At 34.8% G+C, this 15,691-nt stretch overlaps 1 protein-coding gene across 1 annotated transcript in view; it reads right to left on the bottom strand.

The window, feature by feature from the left end:
• Nucleotides 1-15,691, bottom strand: part of LOC145259269 (protein arginine N-methyltransferase 1-like) — a 58,167-nt gene that overhangs the window by 9,018 nt on the left and 33,458 nt on the right. The window contains exons 5-8 of the mRNA XM_080117108.1: nt 14,539-14,687; nt 12,515-12,602; nt 3,644-3,759; nt 1,023-1,173 (exon numbers count right to left, since the gene is read on the bottom strand). Of these exons, the coding sequence (XP_079973234.1) occupies nt 1,023-1,173; nt 3,644-3,759; nt 12,515-12,602; nt 14,539-14,687 (504 nt within the window). The remainder of the gene's footprint in view (nt 1-1,022; nt 1,174-3,643; nt 3,760-12,514; nt 12,603-14,538; nt 14,688-15,691) is intronic.

Genomic DNA, 15,691 nt, shown 5'->3' with positions numbered 1-15,691 from the left:
CCACACTGACCCAAACTAATGTAGTGTATGAATTTATGTGCTCCTTCGAAGAAGGTCTCCGCTCTTGACGACTAACCAATCATTTAGCTAACAATAGTGCCATAAAACACCTAACATCCCATGATAAAAACCTACAATCGTCTGACATTAGAAATATCTTAACTAAAAACACTAAAATTCAATATCATAACAGCTGCATACGACGACTAAAATTACTAGAAGCCATACTTATCAAAAAACTACAGCCGTTTTTAACTGAATCTCATTTAACACCCGGAAAATATACTAACAGTATTTAATAACTACCATGAAATTAAATAAATAAACTATAAAATAAGAAAATCGAAATTAAAAATTGACTCTAACCTTCCTGCACTCACCTTTATAACCAATTAATAAAATAAAAAAAATTATAAATACACCAAGCCTCAAAGAAAAAGAAAAAAAAACGACGACAACAACAACAATCACTCCTTATGATAATCTGACGCACTGATAGAAAGCGCTTGAGATGAATATGGTTGAACAACAATGTGTGGGCACCATTTTATACAAAATGCCAGCTGAAATAAAAGGCTGCTCGGCAAATGAAAAAGATATCCAGAAAAAAAAAAAAAATAAATAAAATTCTATTATGTTCAATCAGACGTGCTTGAATAATGATTTGCTGCCAAAATACACAAATGTGTGTGTGTGTATATATATATATATATATCTATATCTATAACACACATACACACACTATTTGTTTTTACATAAGCAGTAATATACATTAACACAGGCTTCTTCAGTCTTTGACAGACTATGGATACCCATGTAGGGGTGCTTTCACGTAAAATTTTTGTAGGAGAAGGTGCACAATCTCCAACCACACCTCTCCTGAGTCAACATTGTTAAATACCAGTGGCACGTGAAGTGTATTTACAGGATGACTGGAAACAAACGCCGAAGTTAAGCAACATACATATACACACACACACACACACATACACATATAAAAATAAATATAAAGGGCAGCTCACCTGTTGAAAACCCAGTGCGTTTGTGGCATTTTGTGAATTCAATATTGAAAAAGCAGACCAGTGCATGAATGTAGTCATTCTTTCTACATTGTAAGTGAAACGGTGCTGTGTACGTCAGATCCTCTTCTTTCACTGTATAAATGTCAACTTCCTATAATTGAAGAAAAAAAAAGACGAAGATTATTTTTTAAACCACTTTCGGGTCATTTAACGCCACAAAACATTAATTGTAATCTGTTAAATGTTGGTGAGTCGTTTTTGGTGTTTCTTGTGGAATATTTTGTATATTTTAATCTCTTTCAGGAATTCATTTTATTCTGGGTTATTCTTTTGTTGAATATCTTCCTTAGACTATTCTTCTGGTAATGCTTCATTTGGGCCAGCTTAAAGTCCACACAGCCCGTCATTATATAAGATGTACTGTGTAGAGCTCCTAACACGTTATGCAAATAGGTACCTCTTCTACTCGATCGAACATATTTTCCCACAACACTCACTGCCACACCTTGTTTAACAATTCCATGTCAGCTCTCTTTTGTCTGCATTTGTGAACAACTTCCTATCTATTGCTCTACACCAATATCATACACACAAGCTGAAAAGTTTGTGGATTCATTTAAGCTTCGATTAAATAAAATTAACAGAAAGTAGAATAAAGTTGTTTACAGCAATTTTCCAGAATAACTAGAATGAGCCATAATAATTTAAATATATTTTAATTCATGAAGATTTTCTATTTATTATTATAGAATCAATTCTTTATTGATTACTAGCAGGGGTGCCCGGCATTGCTTGGGTTGTGTGTGTGTGTGTGTGTGTGTGTGTGTGATTTTTTTTTGGGGGATGGGGGGGGGTTAAAAAAAAGTTTTGGTAAGTAGATAGGATCGAACCTCGAACCAGGAACCTTGAGGCAAAGGTGGAAAACAAAGTGTGAGAAAAAGAAAAAAAAAAAAAAACCCTGATATTTTACCGTTGCGCCAGAGAGAGAGAGAGAGAGAGAGAGAGAGAGAGAGAGAGTAACAAAAAAACATTTGAATTTTTCTAAGGATTAAAAAAATGAAGTCAAATATCACGTCATAGAAATCCCGCAGTTAACTTTTACTGCAAGGCAATTTTTTGAGGTTTGTTTACCCAACTTTGGCTGATTTTTGTTTCACCAGTTCTAAGACGGAGAAACCCCTTCAAAAAAAAAAAAAAAGCCTTTGCTGAACATACAAAAAATGTGCACATACATTTTGCCTTATATATATATATATATATATATAGCTTATATTGTATCCAATATATAGTAGTGATTTCAAAAGTTAAGACTTGGATGCTATCAGCTAGAATCAAAACCAAAACATGTAGCTCTCCAGTATTATTCGTTACCATCTGAGCTAAGTCCATACATACATAAAAACTTTAAAAATAACGTTAAAAGCTACGAACATATATTTGCGCATGCGTTGAAAGTAACATGTTTAATCAACTTACGACTGCCAAGTTCCAATTTTATTTTCAATTTTGATCCCTTAGCAGACATTTTTACAGGCTAAAAACCAAATTGAATTTGTTCTACAAGTCCAAATCTCTATATATCAAGGATGTAGACCAAAAATTGACAGTAGTTTGGAGGAAACATTTTTGCAGACAGACAAACAAGGTACCATATATTGCAAATCTAACTTTTAACAGTAAAAAAAAAAAAAAAAAAAAAATTAAGGGAGCCAGGATGTTCACACAGAATTGCCTTGAAAAGTATCTTTTTTTTTTGAGAGAGAGAGAGGATGAGGGAGGGAGAGAAAGGATGAGAGAGAGAGAGAGAATGAGGGAGAGAGAGAGATGATGAGGGAGGTAGGGAGAGAGAGAGAGATGATGAGGGAGGTAGGGAGAGAGAGAGAGATGATGAGGGAGGTAGGGAGAGAGAGAGAGAGAGATGAGGGAGGGAGAGAGAGAGAGAGATGATGAGGGAGGGAGAGAGAGAGAGAGATGATGAGGGAGGGAGAGAGAGAGAGATGATGAGGGAGGGAGAGAGAGATGATGATGAGGGAGGGAGAGAGAGATGATGAGGGAGGGAGAGAGAGAGATGATGAGGGAGGGAGAGAGAGAGATGATGAGGGAGGGAGAGAGAGAGAGAGATGATGAGGGAGGGAGAGAGAGAGAGAGATGATGAGGGAGGGAGAGAGAGATGATGAGGGAGAGAGAGAGATGATGAGGAAAGAGAGAGAGAGATGATGAGGAGAGAGAGAGAGAGAGATGATGAGGAGAGAGAGAGAGAGAGAGAGAGATGATGGGGGAGAGAGAGAGATGATGGGGGAGAGAGAGGATGAGGAGGGAGGGAGGGAGAGAGAAAGATGTGCCCTGCATCTCCAAGCAATTATAAATTGATATGTTTTAAAGACAGGAAGACAATGAATCGATGAAGTAACATTTCCAGAGAGAAAGAGAGGGGGGGGGGTGAATGGAGGAAAAACCAGATAAAACATGATTGAAAGAAAAATCAAGCTGAATTGGGGAATGGAGGTAGAAAGATCAAGCGATTCGACGCATTCTAAACACATACACTATATAAAAAGCCGAGAACTGACATCTGTGATGAGTGAGAAGAAAACATCCAAATCAAATAATGAAAGACTTACTTTGACCAGACAAGAGTTGGTGACCACCTGTTTTGGATCAACAACGTCGACCAAAGGTTCTGCGATGGCAACATCTCTAATCACGCTCATGTCAAAGCCGTAGACATTTTCCCACCCTGAAAAGGTAATAAGCAAAAGTTAAAAAAACAAAAAAAAAACAATCTCAAATAATATCACAATTTGCTTTGAGGACATTAAAACTTTTTTTTTTAAAATACATTTCATATATAATATGCACACAATGGTTATTTACACAGCATAAAAAAACCGTAACCACTGCCAACTAATATTTACCTTCTTCCCACTGTTTAAATGTGCATTCAAAAAACAAGATGCATTTTGCTACTGAAACATCATCATGTTGTGTAACATGGCTGGTAATTTTTAACTATGTTGTTATACTTCAAACCTCTCAGACCCACACGCCGTCTGGCACCGTCACACAGGATAAACAAATAAAAAAAAAAAAAAATAAAAAAAATCAGACAGGCTCGAATCCATACCATGAAGGAGGAAAAGAATGTGAAAAAGAAAGAAAAAAAAAAACATGATGTCTTTGCTGTTGCTTCCATCGCCAAACTGTCAGTGACAAAGGTTTAAATTAAAGCTAATCAATCGAAAATAGGAGATGACTTTCGAAAATATCGGTGAAAAAAGTGACCCCCTCCTTGTAGAAAAGTGCCCAGCTGAGGGTGAAGGAATTAATGTTTTTGGCCAATTTTTCGATATTTGTCATCCAAAGGGTCGAGCTTCAAAATGATATGGATCTCATGAAAATTCATAGCCTCTGTTGAAAGTTTTAAGCAGATATACATACATACATACATACAAACATACATTTAAACAGACAGATGAGGTTTATATTATAGATGGCTCAACCAGAGTTCCACAGGTGGGCAGTTCTAGGAAAGAAGTTTTGTTTGTGGAATTTGCATTTAGATTTAGGCACAGATAGAGAGTGGGGGAAATTGTTTATAGTGGTTTTAACTAGACAGGAGCTTTTTGCAAAAAGTTTTTATAGATTGAGGCTCAGATGAGCACTTGCCACAAAAATAATAATAATAATAATAGAGCAGAGCCAGGCTTGCAATGTCTCTTCTGTTGGAAAGAGGTTGCAGGAAGTAAAACAGGGTATCACCTATTAGGCTTCAAAGCAGATTTTGAGACCTGTCAAAGCAGGATAGGATGCTCCGAACAGCTCCTTTCCAGAAGTGGCAATAGTACTCCATCTATAATATAAATGTAAACCTGTCTGTTTAAATGTACGTATGTATGTATCGCAAAACTTTCGACAGAGGCAATGGATCCTGACAAGATCTGTATCATTTTGAAGTTCGGTGTCTTGGATGACAAATATCAAAAAATTGTCCCAAAACATTAATTTCTTCACCCCAAACTTGGCTGTTTTGTACAAGGTGGGGGTCAATCTTTTTCGCCGACATTTTAGCAAGTTATCGTCACCGTTGGATTGACCCATGCTTTTGACTTCTGGTCGTGTCATGGAGACATCGGCTAAGATGTCAGATTTTCTTTCACTTTCTTTTCCGTCTTCGCGGCACGGGTTCAAGCCTGCTTGTCTACTACCATTTTTTTTTTTTTTTTTTTTTTACACAGTGATCACCACTTATCAAGGCCCGGAAGCCACTCGGGGATAAGGGTTATTGCAAGTACATTACGTTAGTGTGGATATTTCATGAAGTGTTTACTTAAGGGGGCGGTTCATTAGGAATTTGTTAACATTGGACTTGAAGGCATCCAAGCACCTGAGCAATGCTGGGCACCCAGGCTAGTACTATCTAAATATTCTATCCATCATCCTGAGAAGCCCATTGGATTATTGGTGTTGGGGGACAAAATTTTAACCTATACTAGAAAATGATATTGTCTACTTGGACATCTTAAATACATCTTTAATATACTCAAAGTTTAATTCTTTAATCTATAAGTTAATTCAAATCCTTATGCTTTCGTTCATTTAAAGGAGTCTGAACTTGACCTGGAAAAAATAAACCGTCATTGCTTCTGTTGAGCCTGAAAAGATAATAGATACCTCCTTGTTTGTGTTTACCGATCCATCGACTTTTCTGTGGCCATTTTTTGTTTAATTCCATTTTTACCCCAAACAAGGCACAGTGCCACTTTGCTGTAGAGGGTTACTATTTGGGACATAAATTGCAAGGATACTATGTAGGGAGTTGAGAAGCAAGATGCCTGTTCACATTACACTTGAACTTCTGCATGTCAGTACAGTTGGGAAAGCAGGAACTCAGAAGGGAGTTTCAAAGTCTGGCAGTTCTGGGGAAGAAACTATTAGAGTAGATGGCTTTCTTACATCTAGGGATCTTTACTGTGTATGGGGTGGGATTTTGCTGCTTGTTGGGTTTATTGGGGGTATTTACGTTGAAGGTTTAAGGTCATGCAGAATTTTGTGGAGATTTTGGTGTATTATTGTGTGCATTAAGGTTGGGAGTTTTATATTTTGTTGAATAGTTTTATCTCTTTCAGAAAGTCTGTTATTTTAGTTGGTTCTATTTTAGTAAAGAGTTCTTGAGATTCACGAAAGTATTTGATTCGGTATGGAGAAGTCATGACATTTGAGTAATATGTGTTTGACAGTGAGGTTTTCCTGGCATGCCATACATAATGGGGGTTCAGCATCTTCCAGAAGCTATGATAACCCCTTGTGAGGACATAACTAAAGCAAGGGTTGTACAATCCCTAACCACACCTCTTCTGAATCGGAACTGCTTGAGTCCAGTGGCAAGGAAAAATCCAGAATGACTGGAAACAATGCAGAGATAAGCGGAGAGCACATACAGCACCGGGACCAGGCCCAATTTCGCTTAACTTTGGGGATCTAATGGAAACTGGTGTATCAAACGTGATACTTGGCTAGTTCTTCGGATCAATAGGAAGGTTGTCCTTGGCGGCATGCCCTCTCTGTGACAATATGATTATGCTTTATTTAAACTGTATTTGTCCCTGAAAGAGAATGGATCTTCAAATTCCACAAGCAAAAATTTTAGAACAGTTGAATAAGTCACTTAAGAGGTCAGCCAAAATAAAAAATAAAATGAGGAAATTTAAAACGAATTCCATTTCAAAATAATAAAAGAACATCATCAACTCACCCATTATTCTCAACTTCCACAAACAATTACATTTTTTTTTCTCGGGGCGGTAAAACTCCAAATTTAGGACTAACAAATTCAAAACACATCCTTCCCTTGGCGCCGAGTATCAAAAAGTGACATGGCAGCTCTTTCCGAGAAGAGTTCTAGGAAGCAAGGGAGATAGTTTTAAAATAAATCTTGGACGATGAAAGGAGGTTTGTAGTATAGTTGGTTATAATGGCTAAGTACAGGTATTGATAAACCTTACAATGAAACAAGACATTCTCTCTTAAAAATAAATATGTTAAATTTGAAATGAGAATTATTGAATATCACCACTGAAAGAAATCACTGAGCTTACGTACCTGGGCAGTAACACAGGTTCCACAGAGAGAGATATTGAAATTCGCATCTCAAAAGCATGGGCTGCATTAGATAAGTTACGGTCAATGTGGACTTCAAAGCTAACTGACAAAATGAAAAAGCAGTTCTTTAGAGCAGTGGTGGAGTCAATTCTTGTTTACGGTGCTAAAACCTGAGCACTCACTAAAAGATTGAAAAGAAAGCTAAACGACACATATACCCATATGCTACGAACAGTGTTAAATATATTTTGGCAAGATCATCCCACAAAGCAACGACTTTATGACAACCTACCCTGCCATATCTACTATCATCAGAGAGCGACATCTACAACTTGCCGGTCACTGCCAGAGGAACAAGCAAGAGCTAGTGAGAGCTAGTATTACTGTGGATTCCATGGCACGGGTGCACGAACATAGAACAACCTCGATCAAATTGCACATGAAGATTTGAGGCAGCTGATGGCAGACAGGGAAATTTGGAGAGAAAGAGAGACAGTCATACTGGTCTGATCAACGAGGCCGACCAGATAGATCAAACCAGAACATAAAATGCATTGCCTGATCTGACAATGCAAGGAAGGGTCAACCTTATCTCTTCTATCAATGGTTCTCAAGCGGGGTCCATGTGGACCCCTATGATACATGTAGCTTTACTATGAGTTCAGTTTTCCTTCAAAATAAATCGATAGTATATGTTCATTGGTTTTCTTTTCATTAGTGAAAAATAAAATAAGCTATAGGGGCTCAACAAAATAAATTAAAAAGAAAAGAAAATCATGATTAAAAAAAGGTTGAGAACCATTGTCTTATATGATCGAGCTTCTTGTCTGGACGAATGTGACTCTTTCTCCAGATTTCCTAGTCTTCCATCAGCTGCCTCAGATCTTCAGGATTTGAGTTGGCGTTATGTACAATTTGCTGGATGTACGTGGATCTAGGTTGTACTCTGCTTATGCGCCAATGCTGTAGAGTCCAGAGCAATAGCTTTTTAGCCAGCTCTTGCGTACTACTCTGGCAGTGACTGGCAAATCGTAGATGTCGCTCTCTGATGGTAGTAGATATGGCAAGTAGGTTGTCCTAAAGTTGCTGCTTCATGGGATGATCTTGGTAAGATATATTTAACACTGCAGCATATGGGTGTACGTACCGTCTAGTTTTCTTTCCAATCTTTTGGTGAGTGTCCAGGTTGTAGCACCGTAAACAAGGACAGACTATCACTGTTCTGAAGAACTGCTTTTCCAGTTTGTCAGTTAGCCTTGAAGTCCATACTGACCACAGCTTATCCATTGCAGTTCATGTTTTTTTTGAGATGCAAATTTCGATATCTCTCTCCGTGAAATCTATGTTGCTGCCCAGGTACGTAAACTCAGTGACTCCTTTCAGTGTTCCATCTAGAGCTTTGATCTCCTCCTCCTCCGCATTGAAATTCATTTCTCCATATTGTACAAAATTTTGCTGATGCAACTCTGAAGCTATCTGATCAGGTTATAATCTTGCATGTTGTCATCAAAGAGTACTAAATCTGTACATCAAATTAAAAAAAAAACAAACCTGTAAAAAATGCCTACCCCATGACCAAACTATTCAAGATAAAAATAACATGGTCACATAAGATGTAGGACTTGTATTGTTTGTAATAAGAATCATGTAGAACAGGGGGTCGGCAATCTCTGACCCGCAAGCCAAGTCCGGCCCAAGTGAATTTTAACCTGATGAAAATAAACTATCTCAGCTAGGCAAATGAATCACAAGAAAGTACTGATTGCTTTATAAGATCCTGTTTGTGTAATGACAAAGACAAGATCCATCACATATAACCGTGATTAATAACAGCAAGGGCATCTAATCATAAAGACATTGCTCCATATAAGACAGCAATTAATCAATTAAGGAGTATCGACAAACTTATCAATGAAGAGTAAGCCTACAAAATGTTAAAAATTGCTTGACCCCCCTGAACAAAAAAGAAATAAATACAGTATCTGCTTGTAAGCTTTACTAGACAATATTTCTATTAAGAATTATTTGCGTATTGATTTTTTTTTTTTTTTGCGGACTGTTATCCCCATTGTTGTTACTAGCGGGACCTGTGGAAATTCCACAGGGGACCGATTCATATGTAAAATATTGATGTTGGCATTCTGTAGATGTTCAGTGTAAATGGAGATGCTCTGATATTATTGTAACTTTTTTTTGTTAAAACTGCAAAAGTATTTATCTAACCTAGCACGAATGCCCAGCAAAGCCCGGCCGTAAAGTATGCTTAAATATATTTTATTCTTGCAGATTTCATATATATTATTATTATAGAGTTAATGTTCTATTGATTTTTATATATATTATAAAGTTGTGATTTAAAAAAAAAAAAAAAAAAAAAATCCATATGACTTGGGTGCATTAGCTTGAATCAAAACAAATAAAAACACACATTATATATATATATATATAAATGTGTTTTTATTTTTTTTATTTGGTTTTATCGAGCTTTTACATCTGGCTGAGATAACTTTATAAATATTAATTCTTTAATATTTATAATATACTTTAATTTGACCATCTTGGATCATTTTGGTAAATTTAATTGTAATTTTTATTTTATATATATATATATATATATATATATATATATATATATATATATATATATATATATCACTTCAGCAATAATCAAAACCGAAACCAAAACTTCTGAAGAATTCTTGATAAAATTATTCATAAAAAAAAATAGATTACTGAAGTGCCATCAGTTATAATCGAAACTGAAACTTATGAAGAATTCTTGATAAAATTATCTATGACAAGAAATGCAGGTACGTAACAATTAAATGACTTGGATGTAAGCGCGACACACATGCTATCGTATTAATATATAGATTGTTTCACCATTTCACCATATTTCGGCCAACTATTCCTCTGGCCTTCTTGAGGTGATTAACCGTAACAGAATAGGGATGCTGCGTCTGATAATTGTATACCAAGTACTGCCTTCCGTAATTGTTGTTATCACACATTTGCCCCAATTAATCCTCTGGCTTGCTTTGAGTAGGATTGTAACTGCTATCATCAAACAATGCTCATCTACCACTATTGAGACTCAATGCGCCTGAAGAAAGCCAAAAGAATAGTTGGCCGAAACAGCAACAACTATGAAGATGAGGATAACAGTCCGCAAAAAAAAAAAATCAATACACAAATTATGAAGCCTCATCTCAAAGGATTAAAAAAAAGAAAAAATATATAAGACTTATTTGTTCAATATCCACTTTTGAGAAAAACCCTAGTCCCACTTCCAAGTAAGAAAATCGTTCAATAAAATATGTATCAAAGTAAGAAAAAAAAAACTACACACCTGTGAACTTAAAAACAGTGGAGATTGTTTTTTTTTGTATTCTAATCATACAGGAAAGGTATATAATTAAATATTTGCTATCTAATTTACATAGGTGTTCTTTTTTATTCAAACTTTTTTTTTTACACAGTGGTCACCACTTATCAAGGCCCGGAAGCCACTCAGGGATAAGAGTTATTGCAAGTACATTACGTTAGTGTGGAAACGCTGAAAGACATAATGACAGCAATAAGTGATGATCAAAAAAAAAAAATAAATAAAAAAAAAATGGAAAGGTCTAAATTAAAAATGTGGGTTACCAATGGTTAAAAAAAAAAAAAAAAAAATGAAATCAACCCCTACCCCCACAGTTTGTGTAAAGGGTTATGGTAGTGTATCTTTTTAGATTTTGTAGGGAATCAAGAATTTAATGGCTTTCAACTAATAAAACTAATTATTAATATGGATAACACCCGAGAAATCTTTATGTATAGAAATAAAATGAAATGAAACGTACAAGAAAAAGCATAGAATTAAATATTCACAAACTTATTTTGTTACCTAATTTATATAAATGCATTTTGAAAAAGCTGGAGAGAAGAAGACATGCTGCCAGGCAAAATTCAGAGTAGTAAGTATAGCGCGATAGAAATTATGGTAATTGTGATGGGTAAGAAGAGTCGTTAAACTCACAATGAAGATGTGGAAAGCAAAAAAATTAAGAAACAGTGACACAAAAATGAAATTCGTTTAAATTTATATCAACTTATAAAAAAAAAAAAAAATAAATAAATAAATAAAAAAAAACTGGTGCTTATTCCAATCGGCACTAATAGTGATAAAACAAAAACGAAGAAAAACTTTTACTACTTGTCACTAGATGAAGACTGCATATTCCAAAAATCACAAAACTTCATCAAGTAGGTTTTTTATTTATGAAAAACAAGTTTGCAATTTTCTATCGATAAGTGACAGACAAGGCAGGACTCTGGACAAATTTATCTTTAGTTGACCTTTGACAACTAAATATTTTTGTTTACTAGCCAAATAGAAAAGTTACTTGCCAAACCAACGTGATTTTTAGAATATGACATCTTCGTTCTGTGATGATTATGTACATTAAGTTTTTTACGTATTTTTTTTTTTTTTTTTAAATAGGTGTAATTCTAAATATACAACAAATTTAATGTTGATACTTAAAGGTATAAACATTCTAATTTCTTCAGATGTTTTTTTAAACAGCCTTTGTTAAAAAAATAAAAAAAAAGTTTCTTATTCTATTAAACTTTTGTTTAAATAATTTAACTTTGTTCGGTTTATAAAAAAAAAAAAAAAAAAAAAAAAAAAATTGGAAAGATTTTTCACTCAGTAGTGAACTTTCGAAGATTGTAAGTGAAAGAAATACAATCACCAAAAGATAAGCGTTTCATTATCGTCACTTTGAAAAATCACTCGCAAATGCGACTGTTTCACTCATAATGTAGAGCCCTGCAAGACCACGTTTTTCTAGAAAACAATAGGAGGTAATCATAGACACAGTTAATCAACCGAGAACCACATCACTATATAAAAAGCGTTTAAGATACCAACAGATACACACTCGAGAGTCAAAACAATGAAAAGAATATTCTGTTGTCCTAGTCCTAATAATCAGTGATTATTTTCAGTTTTCATGTGCATTAAGGTTGTCTGCCCCTTTTCTACCGAGTCATTGGATTTTTTTTTTTTTTACCCTTTGGAACAGAGTAATTTTTTGTTTTTAAAAAGAAAATTAAAAAACTACTTGATCAAATTACATGATTTTTTTTTCAAAGTTTTCATTTTTGTCTCATAACTGATGCATACTTATATTTCTGTATTTTCTTTTAATTTTTAAATACCGCCATAAGTGCCAATCTGAATAAGCACTAAAAAAAACTTCATGCATTGTCTTTAATAGATTACATAACATTAAAAAAAAAAAAAAAAAAAAAAAATTGATAAAAGAATTTACAAATTAGAAAAAAAAAAAAATAAAAAAAATAAAGAAAGAAAAAGGGGGAAAAAAAAAAAAAAGGACGCTTACAATTTATTTTTTCGTCTTTGTACTGTCTATCTTCTATAGCACAAATGTAAAGTGTGGCTCGATCAGGGAATATCAGACCTCCTGGTTTCTGGTTGGGAAAAAAAGAAACACAATGTCAAATCTCTACTAGAATATAAAAGGAACCTTTTTCTGTCTGTGTGTGCGAGTTCATTCCCTATAGACTCCACAATGGCTGAGCCGATTTTTATGAAATTTTGCAAAAATGTACTCCATGTATCTGGCAGTGTTCTTAGATAGATTTTGTATTGGAATGTCTTCAATATATATCAATAATCAAAAAAAAATCTAATGAAAGAAGAAACAGGTAATTTTCATGAAAGTTAATTCTTTACACAACCTAACATCATAAGTGCATTTAAGAATCCATATTATTTGGATTTATCGGACTACAGTTCTCATCTTTAGTGTCATTTTCACAAGGGTTCTTCTGTTGAAAATTCCGTCCAAATTCTAGAGTGTGACAAGATACACCTGACGGTCAGAGATTACATCAACTGAAACGTTGTGAAAATGACACTTTATGGTTTGCTATTTTCTTTCTATCAAATTTATATGATCATAGTTTTGTAGAGTTATTGTGATTTTCATTGCAACTATGCCCATACTCTGGTTTCCTATGATGCCGACAAGTCTAGGAAGCCAGGCGAGGACTTATTCCCCCCCCCCTTTTTCATTCCATTGATCAGCACAATTTTAAAAGACACATCATTTCCTTCCCAGTCTCCACAAGTCGAGCAATCGAATGTACAGGGTGGTACGATAAAATTGTCGTCCTTGAAAAGGCGTGATTCCATTTCCATTTGATAAAAACGGGTTTTCTTTTTTTTTGTTGCAGACTATCTACTAGTTGGTCAGTTGTGTACAAATCCCAACGGTGATAGGACCCTTCATATAATGCCTAAAAGTGACACTGTTCAATGAGCGAGATCGGAAATGCTTTGTACCGATAAAAATTATGACAACAGGACTATTGCCAGCATCCTCAAAATACATTGCTGGATTGCCATGAGTAACAGGGATGTACCCAGGGTGATGAAAATGTTTCCGGCCACGGTTAAGGTCTTCGGTGTGGTTTCAAGTGAGGGCCACTTCACATTTTAGAAGTCGACTAAAAAATCACACAAAGTGTTGGATGTGCTGAAGAGTGTGGTGATCCCCTGATACAATCAGGTGGCCACTGGCAGAACACGGGCGTGGCAGCAGAACTCGGTGCTGGCCCACAAGTCCAAAGAGACCCATGCTTAGCTTTAGAAGGAGTGCTACGACTATGTACCCTTCTCCCACTGCCCCCCCCTCCCCGGCCTGAACCTGCTGGACTACTTTGTTTGGTAAAATGTCAAGAACATCACCAACACGACCTCCCACAACACCAAAGCCAGCCTGATTGCCGCCATCTGCCGAGGTCCTGCCGGCACTTGTGGAAAAGCCATGCTCCCAGTTCGGACCTGTATCAAAACAGTGACTGAGGCTGAAGCTGGCTACATTGAATAGATGTCAGTTCTACTACATAATCAAGTTACCTGAATTGATTTTTTGCAATAAAAGTTTTAAAATAAAGCTGTAATGTTTTCTTTATGGCACCAATTTTATCGTTCCACCTTGTACAGGTTGTCTCTACTGGGTTTAACATGCAAGACAAGCTTGCTACAAACAACCAGTCTGTCCAAGATTAAACTGAACAGGGGAATAAAAATAAATAAAATAAAAACTGATATTGATAATTGTAATCAATGTATTTATGGACAAAGAGTATAACAAAATTATCTTTTTCTCTTTCTCATTAAATTGACCAGCACAATTTTAAGACATTTCACTCCCAGTCTCCACAAATTAAGCAATCGAATGTACAGTTGTCTCTACTGAAGACAAGCTTGCTACAAACAGTTAGTTCCAGATTAAATTGAAGATTGAAAAAAAAAAAGAAAAAAGAAATTAATAATTGATTGTAATATTGAAGAGAAAAAGTATAAAACTATCATTATAACAAATAAAAATGTACTCACCAGCCACTTATCTCTAGCATAGAGCACAGTTTTTAACATTGACTCATAGAATAAGCAGTAACCCATCCATTCACTGATGATGATGTCAACTTTTTCAATACCATCTGGCAATTCAACTTCTTCAACTTTGCCACGAACTAAAGTGATAACTGCCAATGGAAAGAAGGATTTTTAGGAAATAGATAAAATTGACAAATATTCAGAAAAAACAAAACATTACGAGTAATAAGTAGCAATATGTTTAGTGTTTGATTATTTTGTCTGTAATAATTATTTTTTTTTTTTCTAACTGTCTTCTTATCAGTTAGTTCAAGCCAGGGATGGGATATCCAACCGGATGCCAGACATTCACCTACTATCTCATATTTCAACTGCATTTTAACTGCCCCTTTACAGGGTTCATACAGATTTTCAATGTCAAGTTAAGTTCAGGTCTTCTCCAGACAAAATTCAAGTTTTCAAAACAAAATTTAGGGTTTGTTTTACAATCTACAGCAACTAAAAAAAAGTGGTAAAAAAAGCAAATATACAACAAATAAATGTTACTTTGCAATCTACCTGCATCATTTTTTGAGTCTCAAATATTATCTCTTTATATATACTCCTATAATTTTTTTTTTGTGTGTATTGATATTCATATTAAAAACCCTTTTTTCTATTTATTTAAAAAGAAAATAAAACTGATATATATATATGGGCCACGGAAGTGCATTCATCTGTAAAAGATCTAGTTAATTTGCATATTCTTTTAAACATTCATTTTAATTTATTATTAGTTTTTTTTCGGTTATCTTATGGAATGATAATCTTTGGTTAACTATTACATGTAATTATATTAATGCAGATATCCTACATGATTTATACTTGCACAATATTTGCGTAAAATAGTTATAGTAAACACAAATCTTTTTCTCTATATATTGATTTATGCATATATATATTTGTTTAAAAAATTTTGCCTACAAAACTTGTCAGTTTCTGGTCTACATACATGAAACTTAATATATAGGGGTAATCAAACCCATACAAAACTTTATATTTGCGGTTTAGCCAGGGAAAATTGGTACAAAAGTGTGGAAGTTTAAAATATGAACTTGGCCAGATAAAGGTCGAACGACGGCATTACGAATATACCTGCATAATGTAATAGGTA

Source organism: Euprymna scolopes, chromosome 34 (assembly GCF_053919585.1).
Source record: "Euprymna scolopes isolate OS-2025 chromosome 34, ASM5391958v1, whole genome shotgun sequence".
NCBI classification, from domain to species: domain Eukaryota; kingdom Metazoa; phylum Mollusca; class Cephalopoda; order Sepiida; family Sepiolidae; genus Euprymna; species Euprymna scolopes.
This window is presented reverse-complemented; position numbering and strand designations above follow the sequence as displayed.